Raw genomic sequence first — 19,894 nt, forward strand, 5'->3', positions numbered from 1 at the left:
CACCCGTTCTGCGTGCTCCTCGCACTTGTCGCGAGTGCTTGCTTTGACCAGCCAGTCGTCTAGGTAAGGATACACATGAATCCCTTCCCTTCGTAGGTACGCTGCTACTGCTGCAAGGCATTTTGTGAAGACCCTTGGGGCTGATTTTAGGCCGAATGCCAGGGTTGTAAATTGATAATGATCCTGGTTGATGTTGAACCTTAGCAGGTTTTTGTGTCGCCTGTTCATTGGGATGTGCAGGTAGGCGTCCTTGAGGTCCACGGTGGACATGAAGTCTCCGCCTCGTATTTGTGGTAGCACTTCTTGTAGTGATGTCATTTTGAATTTTTGCCTCTTTATGAATTTGTTTAGGAACCTTAGGTCCAGGATGGGTCTTAGTGATTCATCCAACTTTGGTACAAGGAAGTAGTTTGAGTACACTCCCTTGTTCCTTTCTCTGCGTGGCACTGGTTCTATGGCCTTTTTTTCCAGTAGTTGAAGTGTCTCCTCCCTGAGTTGAGCGAGCTCCTGACCCGAGCGCTGTCTTCTCCTTGCTTTCTTGTTTGGAGGCCTTTTCTCTATGCAGTATCCGTGCTGTATGACGTTGAGAACCCATTTGTCTGAGGTTATTTGTTTCCATTGTTGAAGGTAGAGGCCCAGTCTTCCGCCTACCGGTGTTGCATGCTCATAGGCGCTTGTTTTGTGTAACCCCCTTGGTGTTCTTACATTTGCTCTTCACCCTTCGGGGTATGCTGTGGGTGAGCGTCCTTTTGTGTGTGTAGTCACTTAGATGAGGGTTGGTCTCCCCCTCTCCTCCTTTGGCCACGTCCGTTTCCTCTCCCTCGAAAGGACTGGCCTCGAGGCTGGTACTGCCAGTTCTGCTTCTGCTGTCCCTGCTGGCTGTGACTGTCACCCTGCTGCCCGTGCTGGAATGTCTGGTGCGACGTACCCTGCTGGCTTCCTCCCCTTCCGTAGGGTCTCCGATTTGGGGTGCCTCTTCGCATTCCTCTGAATTGCAGGGCTCCCATGGATCTTGCTGTCTCATTTTCCTTTTTCAGCTGGGTGAGCTTCTCGTCCACAGTTTCCCCGAACAGCGTTTCACCGTTGAAAGGGGTGTTCAGTATGTTATTCTGGACTTCCTGCTTGAATCCAGAAATTCTGAGCCAAGCCTGCCTCCTTTCAGTGATCCCTATGGCCATCAGTCTGCTCGAAGTTTCCGCCCCGTCCAATGCAGTCTTGATGCATGAGTTGGCGATAATCTTCCCTTCCTCCACTAGATGGGAAACTCTTTGACGGTACTCTTCTGGGAGATGCTTGACTAGTTCCCCATCTCATCCCAGTGCTGGTACTGGTGTCTGTTCAGTAGCGCGTTTGAGTTTGCCATGCGCCAGTGCATTGCGGCGTTTCTTTCTACCTTCCTTCCAGTGAGGTCCATCCTTCTGCTCTCCTTATCAGGAGGTGGCCCCGAGGTCACCGGCACATTGGCTCTTTTCCTGGCCGTGGAAGCAATGATGGAATCTGCAGTGACCGATCCCTTGATGTAAGGAGGATCCTGCGAGGAGTGCTTGTACTTCTTTTCCGTTCTGGGTGTGATGGACCGGCATGTTCTCGGGTGCTTAAACGCCTCCTTCCCTTGGTTCATCACGCTTTGGAGCATGGGGAGGAACTGACTCCTTGTCTGGATGGGGAGCAGAGTTTCGAGTAGAAAGTCTGCTTTCGGTTTCTCCTCGTCCAATTTCACACCAAAGGCTGCTGCAGCACTCTTGACGACCATGTTGTACGCCCCGATGTCGTCAGGTGGCGAAGGCCTCGAAGGATACGAGTCCACGGGCTCTTCGGGGTTTTCGGTGTCGATGTCCTGCCATTCCAGCTCCTGACTCGTCGACGGCGCCGAGCCGTAGAACGACTGCTGATCCTCATCATCACCTTCTCCCTCATAGTAGGTGCCTTCCTCCTCCTCTTCATGACTTCTCGACTGCTCTTCGGCGTCGAAATCCCCTTCTTCCTCGATCTCCACGACATCCGTCGACGGGACCGTTGGGATTTTGAATTGTTTCATTCGTTCGTCGAACTCCTTCTTCCTCTGAAGGATGGTCTCCATCTCCGCCTCGAGCCTTCTCTTTTTCTTCTCCATGCTTGAGATGTGCTCGGCGTCGACCGCAGGTCTCTTCGACGGAGCTTGCATCGACGCGGCCTTGTCTTTCGACGCCGAACGTTCCACTTCGTGGGTCTGTTTCGACGAACTCTGCCTCTCGGCGGCCTTCGGCACCTGGGAGTCCTTTTCGAAGGATCCGCTCGGCCTTTTGTCCTTTGAACCACTGACGGACGTCGAAATCTTCGGCGCCGGTGTTTCCTTCGAGGACTTTGACTCATTTTTTCGAGAGTCACCATCCGATTTTCGGGGCCCTTTCGGTGGTTTTGTACTCGACGTGTCTCTTACCTCGTCAGGCGTTTTCTTATCGGTCTCTGCAACCGTGAAGACATCAGGTCCCTCGGCGATGTTGTCTTCATCGTCGGTGGATAGGCTCAGATCGTACAGCGACGGGGCCTTACCCTTGCCTTCCATGCTGAAGTTGGCTCTCCTCTGACGTTCTCTCACCCGGAGAGTCTTCGGCGCGAAGGCGGAACAGGCGTTGCAGTCCTTGCTCTCGTGGTTGAACGGCAGGAAAAGGTTGCAGACCGGATGTTGGTCCTTCTGCGCGAACTTGTGGTGGCAGTTAGGGCAGAGCTTAAACGGTGTCTTGTCCATTGCGCTCAGAGCCTCTGAGTGCGCATTTTCCTCTGTGCGTCGAAGAATTTCGAGGATCCCCTCCTTCTTCGTCGTCCCGGCTGTAATACCTTTCTCTCTGTAGTCTTCTAAAGGTTCTCCTTCGATGAAACTCGCGTATTTTCCTTCTTCCTTCGTCTAAAACTCTGGAGCTTCTCGATGACGATCCAGACCCAATGGCGGAAAAAAGAATCTGAAGATGGTGCCCCAAAGGTGGGACTTCCGCAGGAAGCACAACGACGTCACGAGAGGTGCACCAAATGGTGGGACGTCGACGCCCACCTGGGCTACAAAAAAAAACAAAAAAAAACAAAAGAAAGACTACGAATCCGGACCCAACCACCAGATCGCGGAATAATGCACAGCATAGTGAATCCAGAAAGATTCACGCTGCAAAATGTGTATTATGATTAAGGTTAATATTTGCATGGCTGTACTATGTGGGAGCTAGCAACATGTGTTACTGTGTAACTGCAGGAACTGGCAATGCGTACTACACTTTTAACTACATTCCAAAGTAAAACGGGTGGGAATCCTAAAGTTTAACCGAAAGTGTCTGGGGCCAATTTTCCCTTGTATCACATTCTAAGGATGTAATGTAGAGCCCTGCAGATGTAGCTGTTCATGCTTATAACACCGAAATTCCTCTCTGTGCGAGAAATATTAACCAGTGCTCAGTACTTTCGGCATTAAACACTGGGGCATATTTACAATAAAATGTCAGAGTGCGGATTTGCACCACATTTGGCAGCGTCGCTCTCCGACAGGTTCAAAACGTAGGTATGTGCTGGATTCACAACAATACGGTGCACCCCTGTGTTTCCCCTAGCGCTGTCGCAAAAAATGATGCCTAGCGCCAGCGCAGGCACCCTGCTGCCATGTTGCAAGGGTGATTGCGCTGCACGGACAATTGTTTATGTGCAGGAAGGGACACCTTCCTTCACATAAACAATTAATAATGACGGTTTGCTACTTCTGTGTGTGCTGCAGAATGCAGCACACATGGAAAGAGTAAAAAACGAGGCAAAATTAATAATTCCATTCCAACGCCTGGTATTACATGGCGTTAGTTTTTGGCGTTGCCTCAGCCTTGTAAATCTAGGGCACCATCAAAATTCAATGGTGTTGTGGTGAAACGCCCACGGCAACACCCATTGCACGCCCCTTTGCCGCAGAGGACTGCGGCAGAAATTGGCTTATTTACAAGGTTGCGGTAAGCTACGCAAAGTGGTTTAGTGCCACCTTGTAAATATGGAAAATGGCTCTGCGCCACCAGTGCGTCCAAAAAAGTGATGCCCTGGTGGCAGTGCAGGCTTGTAATATGCCCCTAGCTCTGGTCACTTACTGTGCATGTGTCTAAGACAATAAAGAGGTCTTCGTGTTGCAGTTGGCACCAGAAAGGAGAGGTTAGTGAGAATGAAGGCAATCTTGGCACCAACTAAGTCGATGCTCTTCTAGTCCAGAAAGAAGGTGGCCTCTGTACTTTGCACTGGATGGTAATGTGTGTGGAATCTCGCTAGTCATATATTTAAAAGGTTCCCATCTGAAGGTCTGGTGAGCCTCTGGTACCCTTTTTAAGCTCTAAATCTATAATGTATCTAGACGCGAAGTTCCCTTTTAGAGGAAGGAATCAAACCTTCCCTGTAGGAAGAAACTGCCAGCATTCTGAAGAATCGCTTTTGCTCTCTTCAGCAAAATATTTCATCTTTTTTTATAACACATTTTATTGATTTTCGCACAGATACAGACATTGTTAATGAAGCATGCAGTTTCACAGATAGATTTTTCCCCGGTGTGAAGTGTAAATGCTCATTCGGCGTTTCTGACAAATATCATACTTTTAGGCCCCCATTGTTAGATAGAAGATAATGCAGGTAATGCTTGTCTTTGTCAGATATCCAAAACAGGATTTTCTGAGCCCTGTTATAGAAAAAATGTATAGCAGCTCCTTCCACCTGAAAGGTCAGACAGGGGAAAAAAGAAACTGTAATGTATAAAGAAATTCAATATTCTGGTTTGAAAAAAACGAAGTGAAGGCTTATTACATGAAAAGGGCGGTGGACAGATAACTCAGAATATGCTCAGCAGTGCCGCAGCGACACCACCAGAATATTCGTGCTCCTGCCCGCTGCGCCACAGCCGAGAGATCCTGATTCCCGGTGGATACGGCGGTCCTGTGGCGGTCCGACTTCCACAGTCAAAAAACTACGGGCAGGCCCTCAATGGTGGCGGAGGTCAAACCGCCACCACAAGTGCGGCGGTCCAATGGACCTCAGTACTCATAATTGGGCCCTTAATATCATTAAAGTCATGATAGCAATACCTGCTATTTACAATACCTAGAAATGGTAAAAGCTAAGGTGTTAAGCACAGCATGAAAACACATTATCCCATTATTTCCTTTGGTGCTGTAGGCGGGGATAATTATATACTCAAATGTGCAACATTGCAAATTTATTAGTGGAAAAAAAGGTTCAGAAGACTCTAGAACACATTCCTTTAAGTAAATATCAGTCTGCAAGGACACTTTCTCCAAGCCAGTAAGGTACTGATGCATTATCACTGGACAAGTCTCCAGAAGTTGTTCCACCAATAAAAGATCTAGCAGCCTTTATGGCTTTTCAATGTTCTCCCCATAAGGCACCTGTGCCTTCCACAACACATTGATTCAGCGAGTTCTTGAATTTTGTCATGCATTAGGCAGGGGTAAGCCCGAACCTCCTGATCACAAAATTCTTTACATAAAGGTACTTCTTATGGTCCACACCAGAGATGTTCATCAAAGCTTCACTGCCACAAAGGAAAATGCAACACTGTAGAGCAACTACCGTTTTTGCCTCAGTCAGCCTCCACAGTTCACATGAAAGCACAAACACATTCCACTAAGTAAATACATAGTTCTGATGTGAGTGGTAGTTATTGTTTCCCTTGCTGAAGTTTCAGGTTGATTTTGTACTTCTTTAGAGTCACTGAACTCACTCACATTTTGCATGAGTTCCTCCATTTCGACCTTGAGGCGTCTTCTTTTTTTTTCAATGTCCAGAATTTCTTTTGTTTGGCACCGGTTGGCTTACTCCTGTTCTTAAGAATCGAGCTGTTCTTCCCTGAAGGCGTCTTGTCCCTCACATGTCCCCCATGCTCTTTCGAGGTTCAGGCTGGCTCTGAGGGTCTGCTTTCAGTGGTATCCCTTGACTTGGATCCATGGGGCTCTTTCAACTTCTATTTGCCTTTCGGCTCCCAACTTTTTGGTGTCGATGTTGATATTGTATACTTCAAGTTCAAGATTTTTGTTTTGGTTGCTGAGCGCTCATGTGATGTTACCTTGCACTTCATTTTGACGTACGTTGACATGCACAATTTTTTCCTCCTCCTTCTGCCCTTTGACTACATCTTTGATGTCGAGGGTCTTTCCGTTGGGCCAGCTCGGAGTTCTCCACTAAGTCCTTTCCTTCACTTCACTGAACAACCTCTGATCTTTCAAGGATTCCTGTCTTCTTAGTGATGCGATCATGGCGTAATGCATCAAACCTTGCTTCTTTCTCATCCTGATGGTCTTGGGTTGGAATTCTGTGCATGTTGAGCAAACCCTCAGAACAATGGCCTTTTGGGAGACAGAGGTTACAGACATCGAGTTGCTATGAATTGGTGTGGTGCCCCTTGAGGCAAAATCTAAATGGGATACCTTTCATTCTCCGACCACCAGGTCTTGTTTGGTTTCTGGCTTCCCGCCTCTTTGGTTTTTCTCAGTGCCTACCAGTTTTGTCTCTCTCCAACATTGCCTGTTAAGTGCGCTGTTGTTTTTGACATGGTCTTTGGTATTTTTCAGTGATCAGCTATTCTCCTCTGCACAGTTTTTTCCTCCTCTACTTCTAGACCCCATGGCGGAAAAAAGAATCAGATGATGGTGGCTACATCGAAGGATTTCTAGGGTGTGCATCTGACATACAAGGAGGGATATAGCACTGAATGGTCAACAACTCAACGACACACACTTTAACAGAGAAAAAAAGACCTCAGACAGTCAATTTCATACCCAATAAATAAACGGTGGAAAAATGCCCAGCATGTGTCTCCAGAAAAGATTCATATTGCAAAAATAAGACAGTGGCAAGAAGCAGGGAAATACATCACACGTGTAACCAAAGAACTAACTAGATAAAAATGGGTTTCTAAAGCTACAAAAGTGAAATTTGTAATGGTGTTCCAGGATTATCTACTAGTAAACTCCAAAAGCGTTAATCAGTTTCTGGAGAATTTTGGATTATGTTATGGTGAATATAACATCAGAGATGTTCCTATTGTAATTATTCATCTAAAAGTACTTGTAAAGTGCAACCCTCATTCACTGCAGAGTCTCTAGGCACCTTTTACCGTATCAAGGCCATTAAAGGACAATTCGCTGAAATCAGCCTGGAATAGGCAGGTCTTTTGAGAGTTTCCTAAATCTCAAATGATTATGAACAGTGCGCAGAGAAAGGGAGATTGAGTTCCACAATTTAGGGCCAGCCATGTAGAAGGCCCTACCGCCCCCTTTTTCATGATTATGCTTCGGAATGATCAGTGTAGGTTTGTTTCACCAAAGGGACCATGGTGGTGATCTACTGATCCATAGACATTCAATGCAAAGTGCGGGTGGTGAGCAGTCAGAGTCACAAATTACACAAGGTACACTGTCATAAACTATAACTTAGTAGGCTTTTATCAAGCAGCTCTCGGTTGCTCGCATGTATCGCTGCTGAGGTGTCTTCACACACAGTCATGCATGTCTGCACCATTAGCTCAAAGAAAACATACAGAGTCCCAGGTGAATCTAGGATGTCAACAAAAACCATGAAAATGGCCATGCATCGTGAACACTATCTGTAATTTGTTTTGAGGTTTTGAGACTGGCATGCTTACAATGCTTAGGAAAGAAAAAAATGCCAAAGAAATAGAACACTAATAGCTTTTAAAATGTAAAAAGTTCACGTTCTGAAGCACAATGGCAGTTTGTGGATGGATCCGAATGAGCATGACACTAATCAGCAATAAAACTGGAAATATCACCAAATTCGACTCTTGATTGTCAATTTGCTGATTTCCCCCACACTCAGTGCTTTTACTTCCCATGCATTGGCTCTTTAATTACAACAGTATCACCAGATTGACATTCCACATTGCACTGACTGCCTACTATTGGCTTAATGATGGCCCAGTTACAACTCTGACTGCAGTAGTTATCGACTTAATCTTTGCACAGTAGTCACATCTTGATCATTAAATATCAGCTCTTCGGCTGCCCTGTAATCATTTCAGTACTTGGTCGGTTCAGCTCTTTAATCTCTACCCCTCCCATAAGCTCTTTTGTGCAACCATTGGGGATGAATAATGGACCATCTGCCAAACACAGAAGGAGCGAATGTGCTGGTGTCTCTTCCACTGATGCGGGGTAAGGAGTGGCGCACTTTTTAGATTCTTCAATCTGCCACAATATTTGCTGAATGTGTGGTTTGGGTAAAGAGATTGATACTTCCTGTGTCAACGCAGCCATGTGTAGGTCAATTTAAGATTGACAACTAGTAGCCGATTAAGAGTTTGGTCAGCGGTCTTTCACGGAGAAATGTTGGCAGACTCTCAAACTCTTCAGATGTGGAGACTCCAGGTAATATACACGAAGAAGAGTACTTGGCAGAAGAGACAGAGTATACAGCTGGTCCCTATATCTAATTGTTTTACTTAGTTTACATATTGTTTCAGCATTCTCACCTGTATAGTGCAGCTAGGTGTGAACATTTTTTGGGCATGTGTCTGTGTGAGTGACATATCTGTGTGCTAAGGGGAGAAGTTTCAAGAAAACTGCATGGGTTGAATCATTGGTGACACAGTCACCATCTTCAGATTATTTCTTCTTCTTCAGGATGGCATTATTCTCTTGAGTTGAGTTTGTAAATATACCTTTACTGGAGGAGGTGGGTAGGTCGCATGTTAATCCAGAAAATTCTTCAAGCTGCAAAACTCCTCCTACTGGTAAATAACCATTTTGTTTTGCAGCGTGAATCTTATCTGGAGTCACATGCTATGCATTGATTACAGAGCGATTTTTTTTCATGTGGGCTGGGTCGGTTCTTTGGAGTGTGCATTTGCAAACAAATGTTTCAGTACTCTTTGTCCCAAAACAAATGTTTCAGTACTCTTTGTCCCACTTCTGCTTCTCTGTTGATCTGGATGTCCACACAGTAGTGTTTTGTGAAGGTATGTATCGATGACCATGTAGCCGCTGTGCAAATGTCCTCTAACGCTATGCTGCCTAACATGGTGAGTGTCACTCCTTTTTTTCTCGTTGAATGCGCCTTTGACTTATCTGTCAGGGTTTCTCCCCCTGCCTTGTGACAATAATGTGTTGTTTGTACTATTCACCTTGGGTTTATTCTCATGACCACTTTGTCCCTATGTATCCGTAGGTATGGCTCATGAGTGGTAACTGCTTGTATCTCACTTAATCGCCTTAGCAAGGTGACAGCGATGAGAAAGGCTGGTTTGAAGGTTAGAAACCTCAGTTGTGCATTCCGCATTGGTTCAAAGGGTGACGTCATCAGCTGAGTGAGCAGCACATTCAAGTTAAATGTAGGCATTGGCAGGCTTCACGGAGGCGCTATTTTCTTCACTCCTTCTAGGAAGCGCTTCTCCACTGTTGTGGTGAAGAAACTTTTACCCAGTGTGCCTCCTGTGTACGCTGCAATGGCTGCCAAGTGACTTTGATAGGGGCATAGGAGAGCTGTTTGTCTAGTAGATGTGTCAAGTATCTAATGACTGTAGCATCTTGTATCCATTCTATATTTTTCTCAGGCCTGTTACACCATAGTTGGAATCTTTTCCATTTGTTGCTGTAACATTTTCTTGTTGTTGGCTGCCTTGCGTCATTTAAGATCTCCATTGCCCTTCTTGGCACCTTGAGGTGCCCAAATTCTAAGTCTTAAGGAACCATACTGCCAGGTTGAGGGTGTTTGTTCCAGGTTCCTCACTTGTCCCTCTTGTATCGTGAAGAGGTCTTTATATGCTGGGAGTGGGGTGTACTGCCTGTGAGATATTTCCATAAGCTCTGAGAACCATGTCTGTCGAGCCCATTGAGGGGCTATCAGGAACAGGTTAACCTGTTCCTGTCCGCATTTCTGGATTACCTTTGGCATCACTGGAGCCGGCGGAAAAGCGTAAGCAAATTTCCTTGACCAATTTATTGACTAGGCATTCCCCAGTGACTCTGGGTGGTAGAACCTGGATGCAAAGTTTTGGCATTTCATGTTCTTTTGTGTCACAAAAAGGTCTACTTATGGGGCCCCACAGATCTGGCAGATCTGTCTTGGCTTCTTGTTTTAATTCCCACTCATTTGTGTTGTTTGCCTTCCTGCCTAGCTTGTCCGCTTCTGTGCTTTCTTTTCCTGGTAGGTGCACTGCTCCTATTGATACCTTGTTCGCTTTTGCCCATCTCCATATGTCATCTTCAATGGTTGATAGGGGGTAGGATCTTGTCCCACCTTGTTTGTTCAAGTAGTGCATTGTCGTTGTGTTGTCATTTGAATTAAGACCATCCTCCCTGTCACATGTTTCTGAAAGGCCTTCAGTGCTAGAAAAACTGTTTTTCAGCTCCAGCACATTTATGTGTTGCACCATCTTTTTTGGGTTCCAGATACCCCTGATATTCAGCTTGCTTGCCCATGTGATCTCCCCATCCCATGTGGGATGCATCTGTTGTGATGGTCACGGAGGGAGTTGGTGATTTGAATGGTTCCCACACTGTTAGGGTTTTGCAGTTCCATCATTGCATCTCTTTCTGAACTTTGTAACAACCACTAGATCTTCCCAACTCCCGGTTGACGGTGACCATTGCTGCTGGACCCATTCTTGTATTGGTTTTATGTGTATTCTTGCATGTTGTAGCAGGGAAATGCAGGAAGCTATTATGCCCACCATTTTCCGCACAGCTCTCATTGTCAGACGTTGCCCCTCTGGTAACGACAACTTTGTTCTATGATTACTTCGATCCTCTTGTCCAGTCATCTCACTTTAGCTGTCTGGGTATCCAAGATTGTCCCCAGGAATGCTTTCTTCTTGTCCGGGATCTGAAATTACCTATCATAGTTGTTGGAGAAACGTAGGGGATAATTTAAAAGCCCCTTGCATCCGCCGGTTCGCCACTTTTCCCATTTTAAAAATGACGTCCCAGTGGCGCAAGGGGCTTGCAAATAAGCCCCCTAGCGTGTTAGGCCTTTATCACCTTGCATTGACTGCTTGTCTTTGCTTTCACCAGCCAGTCATCTAAGTATGGGTAGACATATATTCCCTGTCGCCATAGGTGCAACTGCAGCTATGCATTTTGTGAACACTCGTGGTGCCGATTTTATTCCAAATGGTAACACTTTGAATTGGTAGTGTGTCTTGTTCACTACAAATCTGAGAAATTGTCTCTGAGGTTTGTTTACTAGTATGCCCAGGTAGGCGTCCGTGCGTTCTATGGCTGCCATGTAGTCTCCTTCCTCTATCAGGGGAATTACCTTCTGTAGCGCTGTCATCTTGGATATTTGAGTTTTATGAACTTGTTTAATGCCCTCAGGTCTAGTATTGGTCTTAATGTTTTGTTTGGTTCGGTATCTGGAAAGTTTTTGTTCCTCGGAATTAATTCCATAGCCTCTCTGCTTAACAACTCTTCCACTTCGTGTACTAGTCATTGTTGTTAGTCTCTCTTGCTCTCCTTTAGTCTTGGTTTTATATTTAGTATCCACTTGTAGGAGCTAATTCTCTTCCATTCTTGTAAGAATCCTCTGATTCTTCCTCCTACTGGTGACTTGTGTAGGAGGGTTCCTTGTGGGCAGTCACTTGGTTGCGTGGTTCCCTCTTCCACAGATGCAAAAGGATTGGCTTGAGCAGTACTGCCATTATGAGGCAGTGGTGGGTTCACTTCGCTGGCTGCTGCAGCCTGTGTGGGATATGTGTGATTGCATGGGTCTCTTGGCTGAGGTTGCTTTCTTTTTCTGGGCCATGCCTCCCCGAAAGTTCCCCTTGCATTGAAGGGCTCCCATTGCCCTGCCCTTCTCATTGTCTTTCTTCATGTATTGAAGCGCTTCGTCCACCACCTCTCCAAATAGGCTGTCTGCTGTGAAAGGCATATTGATGATTGCTGACTGGACCTCTTGCTTAAATCCTGGGATTCTCAGCCAATCGTGCCTGTGCAAGGTTGTGGCCTTACAGAGATGTCTACCAGCTGTGTCTGCCGCATCCATGGCGGATTTCAGGCATATGTTGGCAACTATCTTGCCATCCTGCAACACCGTGGCTTTTGAATTCCTCTGGGAGATTTCCATCAGCTTCTCCATCTCATCCCATTGTAGATGAGCATACCTATTTAGTAGGGGGTTTGAGTTTGCTATCCACCGCTGTGCTGCTGCTGACCTTTCATTTTTTCTCCCCACCATGTCTATTCTCTTGTTCTCCCTGTCAGGAGGTGCCCCAGTAGATGTGGGTGTATGGTTTCTTTTCTGTTCCTTTGCCACGATTTGGGAATCTACTGGCATGTGTCCCCTGATGTACGGTGGGTCTCTTGATGAGAAGGGGTACTTCTTCTCTACCCTGAGGGTTATTGCCTTAGTCTCAGCTGGCTCCTTAAATGCCTCTCACCCCTGGTCTAACATGCTTTGGAGCAGTGATAGAAACTGGTTTATTTTTACTTTAGTAACCGGGCCTCTGCTTTGGCGATTTTCGGATTTGGCGCCGAGTGGCTCTTCAGCATCATCATGGCTCCTGTCTTTAAAGGACGGTGTTGAGCTAACTTTTGCAGACGACGCTGAACTGACTTTCGCCATCTCCCTCCCATGCCTTAGATCCTCTGTCGAGGTTGAAGCAGGTTTTGCCTCCATCGGTGTCTTTTGTCTTGGACTTCATTGTCACTTGACAGGCCCAGGTCTTCTACGGACTCCTGCTTTCTATGTGGCTATGTCATTGTGTGGTGTGCCCACATCTGCTTCTTCTTTGCCGTAATGGTTTTGTGCAGGAACTCTGCGCACGCCGCGCATCCTCTGTGCTGTGGTCTTTAAGAGAGGCAGAGGTTACAGACCTCATGTGTGTCTTTCTGTGTATATTTGTGGTAAAACTTGGTGCAGAATCTAAAGGGGACGTCACACAAGAAGGGGTTTAAACCAAAAAGGTTGACGACGCACGTACATGAAAAAAAAAAGTGAGAAAGAGACATCATGGAACCTTTTCCAGACCAACAACTATATGGCAGAATAATGCACAGCATGTAAATCCAGAAAAGATTCACTCTGCAAAACCTATATTATTTTCTCACTACTATACAATATGGGAGTAGTGGTAGTTAGTTGCCTAAGAGGTTAGCAAATGATACCCTCACAGGTACTAGAGCCTGGATAGTAAACAGATCTGTATGTGCATAAGGTTGTGAAACTCAATTAATTAAGAGAAGTTTTGCACGTTATAGTTTTATTAGCTTATTTCTATCTTAAAATAAACAATTCCACTCCTAACCTTAACTAGTTAATAAGATGACTGAGATTACTTCAAGTGTGTTTCTAGCCTTTAGCATTAACTATGTAATGTTTGTGCAACACTGAAGGAAATAACATTGGTACTGATGAACATATGCTAGTACACCAATGAAATGAAGGTGAGAGTTGATACACATAGCAGAAGGAATTTCATTATTATTTATCAGATACAGCACAGTAACTAATGGGCACCAGATTAAAAACTGGAGACATTGTGAGAGATTTCCCTGCGTTATTTTAGTTGGATGATAGCGCAATGAACCTGAATAAAAAAGGAAAGGCAGTGCACTCCTCTAAGATTGTTAATGAAGGTGTCTTTGATGAGGAAGTACTGAATGGTGATAGTGATTGTATCTTCCATGGGAGGAGCCATCTTGATAGAGGCATTTTTTGGAACAATATCCACCAATTTTCAACAGGTTTTTGCTCCTTGTGGGGCCGGCGCAGCAATGCCCCACCAGCCCTGCAAGAGGGCTCTTTAACAAAGATCTTTTTATTTCAGCTGTGATGATGCGTGCAGGTGTGTGGACAAAGTGGAAAATTGTGGTGAAATGTGAAAGTGATCTATAACTACCTGGAGGGTACTCATGGATAAGTTTATTCAAGGGTCCCTTTGGTAGGGTTAAAAACAATTAAGTGTAGTTGGTCAACGCAAGGTTATGAAGCGTGACTATCTGAAATGTGATGTATAAAACTTCAGGTCAACATGTTTCATAGCTTGTTGGTCCAGGAGGGATGTGTGGCATTTCTTCAGGACCAAGAACAAAATAGATACCCAATAAACCAAAATTGATACATGGTGACGGACTAATAGGTTAGCACTTCACTATCTCTCTGCTGCCTTATCAGGATTTTTGTGCACAAAACTCCGGCACCTGTCACCTTTTGGTGCCCCTGGTTACATATTCTCACAACATTTTGAACAAATGGAGGTGCACTGAACATAATACAAGAAGTCCACATTTATTTTCTTTCTTTTCATCTTTTATTTCAAAATCGACAATGGTGCACAAAGGCAGCCAACGCGTTTCGATCCCCAAAACCAAAGGTTTTTGGAACTTCCTCAGGGCTTAAAAATGGTAACGAAAAAGTATATCTATAACACGCCAATGTGCTCACCCCTTCACCTGTTCCACAGCACGGTTTCCACAGACTACATATGGCGATTTTTTCTTTATTATTAGTTTGTTAGTTATAGCTTATTTGGATGAACATCGCACTCTATTCCTTGTCGGAACCAGTGTACATAGAGACAGCGTATATCCTTTGCATAGCAACTCAGTCATTGACTGAGCAGTGATATAAGGACTGGGTCACATCTCTGTACGTAAAAATTTGTTGTCTAATGCAAAATTGATCCACAGTGCTCCCAGCAATGATGATGTATAGTTGTTGTAACACACGACCCGTTTACATTCCAGTGTATGTAATCAGAATAAAATCTCAATAAAAAGATGTTTAAAAAAAAAAAATAATACGCCAATGTGCTAACAGTCGATTCATAAAGAAAAAAAATCATTTCCAGACTGGGGGTCGCGTAACTCGTTAGCATGGAGGAGTCTCGTTCGTTATCAGAATTAACCAGACAAATCGCTCCACCAACTAAGAACGGCCATGCACCACCACCCACAGACTTGAGAAAGAGCTATCAATCTGTCAATCCTTCCCGTGCACCTCCATTTGTTCAAAATAGATACCCAACCCTGACTCAGGGCAGGCTGTGTATAGCGAGAATTTGGTTATATGGAACAATTGGTAGTGGTGAAGCACAAGGTCAATAGTACTTAAGAATTGCTCACCCTGTCATGTTTCCATATTCCAACCCCATTCACCAGGACAGTGAGTGCCTTAAGCCAAGCAGACGACCGTGTAGATAGTGCGTTTTTTTCAATTTCTTGAATGCGGAAGATCGCGCTGGACCTACCCCTCATCCTGCCTTCCTGATAATTACCCACAAGTTGTGGTTTAATGTCAGGAACCTTAGAATAGTCTCCTTATCAATATGGGGTTGTGTCCTTGGATCTTCGTGACACCATACTTACCTTTCCTTCAAGTACACAACCATTTTCCATGGTGGTCTTTTATTAAGTTAATTCTGCCAGATACGGTGGTGCACCAGTCATCCTAGGTATGACAACTAGTCCCTCACGTCTGGCAGAGTCAACTAGGGTCCTTGCTGCAGCAGATGAGGAATCTTACAGCCAATATCTTCTTTCGTCTAAACTAGAGCCATGATGTCTAGTCTATTTGACGTTGCCTGTAAAGGAAGCAGTGATCAGCACTTCCTATACTATTTACTTATTAGAAAGTTTAATGGAATGATCTGTATCTACTTTCGGCTGAGAGTCCGGAAGAGGAAGAGTCAAGGCATGAATACATGGCAGAGCGGAAAACACAAAGGCAGAGCAATTTGTGTTGTGCAGCAGGAACTACCTCTTGACAATGCACCCTTCACAGATGCACTCTTCCTAATATTACCATGTCCACAAGGCCACTGTCCCTAAAATTACCCTATGACATGTAACTTCCTCCTACCCAGCATAGTGGACAAGAGATTAACATTGCATACAATGAACAACTATGCTTTCCCAGGTTGTGACTGAATAAGTTTCAGTCACATTGTAAACAATTTAGAAACTTGGTTCATGTGTTTGCCATGCCTATATAAGTTAAAATGGACACAAATATATATTTTAAAGTGTTTTTCATTACATTGCTAAAATTATGCTAGATCAAAATTAACTATACATTTTATCAAATCATTATTTAAGTAATGAACATCTTATTGTCATTGTTTTACTGGGTATTTTTTAACCTTGACCACAAACTCACCAAAGACTGTAGAGACGGTGTCTTCTTCATGTCGTGTGTAGTGCTGTCTGCCACTGGCTTTGGCATGGCTGCTGGTTTAAATTTCACAGGAGCAGCTCCACTGGCCGCGTCTGGGGTTGCAATGTGCTCCAGGCTGGCAGAGCGCCCACGGCCCAACTTTTGCTGTGTTTTTTGCCCAATGGCAGTAAAGAACTTTTTAAGGCTTGTAGCTGAACCACTTCTTTTCCTGGCCACTGGTTGTATTTGTTCTCCTTCTCCTGGAATGTTGACCTCTGTTTTTCTGAAATGTGAGAGAGTAGCAGTGTTAGAGAGACTGGAAAGACTACAAACCAGAAAAAATAAAGAATCAGAGCGGTCTCAGGGCTGTAATGCCTCCAGCAGCATAAGAGATCTCTCTTATCTCAGACCACCCACCACCAGGTAGTTCTCTGACCACTGGAATTGTTACAAGCACCTGAAGTAATGGCTGCCATACTGAAAATTACGGAGTGTTTAATCCGATCTGAACATCATACATCAGCCTTTACTTACAGTTGACAGAGAAGAACACTGCATTGCACAGGAAGCTCACTAAAGACTTCACAGGGTATCTTTGGTGATAGCAGTTTATTAGAGACCTCAAATTTGGAGCACGTTTGCCTGTTGCTAGAATCTTACTCGTCACAACTGAGAAAATTTGGATGGCGATGCCAGTCTACTTACGACAACACAGTTGGATCACGCTTGCATGTGAGGTGAGCCACCTGGAGATATCACATGAGGGGCCATGTGCATATGGGGGGGGGGGAATAAGGTGATCTCTGCTGGAGCCATTTAAAGAGGGAGTTTGTTATTAGCGTAGGGTTTTAGCATATTAGCATAGGGTTTTAGCATTCATTAAGCTTTTGGGACAATATTCTGGATAGAGTGATCATATCATTAGAAACAAGTTATACACATTCTAATAAATTGATACTCTTCAGTTATGAAAGCATTATGAAAACTCTATTTTCTGGTAAAACAGAATGTTTAATAACTGCTTTTTGGTTGCAGAAACATTTTCAGAAGTTGGAAAGACACAGAGTTACCAAAAGTTGAATTCAAGCTGCTGAACTTGATTGAAATGGAGCCATTTGTGAAACTTTTGCGGAAATGAGGAGGTTGTTTGGATAACGTATAGTTTCTTACCTGTCGGCCTAGTTTTGCAGCTTGAAGACTTTCTGGATTCACTATACTGTGCATTATTCTGCCATCTAGTGGTTGGTCTTTTTTCTCTCTTTTTTTTTCTTTCGTGCCCCAGATGGGCGTCGACATACCACCAATTGATGTCCTTCCTGACGTCGACGCGCTTCCTCCGGAAGCTCCCACCTTTGGTCGCCATCTTCGGATTCTTTTTTCTTGTCTTATGTTATCTTGTTTCTCCTCTAATCTTGTAAGTCTTTCTCCAGTTTTAATCCCCTTCCTCCTGTCTCATCTTTCTGGCGGGGAGGGTGGGTTCGCTAGTGAATCCAGAAAGTCTTCAAGCTGCAACACTACACCGACAGGTAAGAAACAATACTTTTTTCAGCATGAATCTTTCTGGATTCACTATGCTAAGCATAGACTTTGTAGCGGTTTGTCTTTATTGTGGTGGCTGGGTGGAAGATGAGCACTGGTTACCGAATATGTGTTGTAAGACCTTCTTTCCCACTTGCTCTTCTTTGTTCATTTGGATATCCACACAGTAGTGCTTAGTGAACGTGTGCACTGAAGATCATGTTGTAGCTTGGCAAATGTCTTGAATTGGTGTGTTGGCCAGAAACGCAATTGTTGCTCCTTTCTTCCTCGTCGAGTGAGCATGAGCTGCTCCTTGTAACAGTTGCCCTGCTTGTTTATGGCATAATTGTATGGTTTGTGCAATCCATCGTGCAATGGTATATTTGGTAACTGGTCGTCCCAAAAAACTGCTTGCGAAGTAAACAAAGAGTTGTTTTGTCTTTCTGCACTTCTTTATCCTCTCTATATAGTGCATCACTGCCCTCCTGGCGTCCAGTGTGTGCAGCGCCCTCTCTGTGCTTGTGGTTGGTTTTTGGAAAAAACTAGGTATTTTGATGGTTTGGTTGATGTGGAACCGAGACACCACCTTTGGCATGAAGTCTGGGTCTGTTCTCATCACAATCCTATCACTGTGAATCTGCAGGTAGGGCTCTTGAAGTGTTAGCGCCTGCAACTCACTTACTCTTCGTAGTGATGTGATAGCCACTAAGAAGGCCGTCTTTAGCGTGAGCATGTGCAGTGTAGCCTTGTGCATCGGCTCAATTGGGTGAGCACTACATTGAGGTTCCATGCTGGTGCTGGCATTCTGTTTTGGGGTGCAATCCTCTTTGCTCCTTCTAGAAATCTTTTTACTACTTGTGAGGTGAAGAAACTTTTCCCCGTTTCTCCTCTTGTGTAAGCCACAATCGCCGCTACGTGTACCCTTAGGGATGTGTAGCTGAGTTTGCTTTGCAGTATTTGTGTTAAGTATTTTAGTACTGTTGACTCCCTTGTGATCTTTCTTTGCAGTTTCTCTCTATTGCACCATTCTGAGAATCTGTTCCACTTTACTACGTAGCAAGTACTTGTGGTCGGCCTTCTTGTCTCCCTGACCACTGCCATTGTGCTCGCTGGTAGTTTGAGGTGTGCAAACTCTAGGTCCTCAGGAGCCATGCCGCGAGGCTGAGGCTGAGGCTCTCTGGCTCTGGGTGTAGCACCCTTCCGTTCTGCATTGTTAACAGGTCTCTTCATCTTGGGAATCTGTGTGCTGGTGCCTGTACCATCTCCACTATTTGTGAGAACCATGACTGTCTGGCCCACTGAGGTGCTATTAGTATCAGTGACATGCTTCTGATCCTGCATTTGCTGAGTACCCTGTGTATCAGTGGTATCAGGGGAAAAGCGTATACAAATGTCTTTGACCAACTTATCCATAGCGCATTCCCTTTTGACCGATGGTCTGTTGTCTGGATGCGAAGTGTTGGCATTTTGCATTTTGGTGTGTTGCAAATAGGTCTATTTGCGGTGTACCCCACTTCCGGAATACTTTCTGTAATTCCTGTTGGTTGATCTCCCATTCGCGGGATGCTGACGTCTGCCTGCTGAGTCTCTCTGCTTCCACGTTGTCCTTCCCTGGGAGATGTATCGCTAGTAGGTCTATCCTCAGTGGAATGGTCCATGTCCATATCTCCTGTGCTAGCCTCTATAGCGCTACTGACTGTGGTCCTCCTTGTTTGTTGGTGTAGAACATGGTCGTGGTGTTGTCTGTTTGGATCAACACCCTGTTTCCGTACAGCTCCTTCTGAAATGCTTTTAAGGCTAGGAACACTGTTTTTAGTTCCAGGTAATTGATGTGCTTGACCGTATCTTGTTGCGACCATAGCCCCCTCCCCTTGAGCTTGTTCATGTGCGTGCCACGCCCCAGCTGGGATGCGTCCGTCGTGATGGTCACTGTTGGAGCTGGTTGTGTGAATGGTTTCCCCTGTGATATGTTTTGTTTGTTCCACCACGCTATTTCATGATGCACTGCGTGTGTGACAACCACTAGATCTTCCCTGCTCCCAGTTGCCTGTGACCATTGCTGCTGTATCCATTCCTGGAATGGCCTCATGTGTAGTAGAATGTTCTGAACTAGGTGAATGCATGACGCCATCATTCCCATCAGCTTGCTCACCGTCCTCACTGTCACAACATGCCCCTTGCGGTAATGACGTGTTTCCTTCAGTATCGCCAATGTTCTCTTCCTGCTGGGGAACACTTTGGCCTGTATGGTGTCGATCTCTGCCCC

General features: G+C 45.0%; 1 protein-coding gene across 1 annotated transcript in view; it reads right to left on the reverse strand.

Annotated features, from left to right (window-relative positions):
• Window positions 1-19,894, reverse strand: part of KIAA1614 (KIAA1614 ortholog) — a 199,828-nt gene that overhangs the window by 21,760 nt on the left and 158,174 nt on the right. Inside the window, exon 7 of the mRNA XM_085601763.1 lies at window positions 16,114-16,393. Coding sequence (XP_085457889.1) covers window positions 16,114-16,393 — 280 coding nt within the window. The remainder of the gene's footprint in view (window positions 1-16,113; window positions 16,394-19,894) is intronic.

Source organism: Triturus cristatus, chromosome 4_2 (genome assembly GCF_964204655.1).
Source record: "Triturus cristatus chromosome 4_2, aTriCri1.1, whole genome shotgun sequence".
Classification (NCBI taxonomy): domain Eukaryota; kingdom Metazoa; phylum Chordata; class Amphibia; order Caudata; family Salamandridae; genus Triturus; species Triturus cristatus.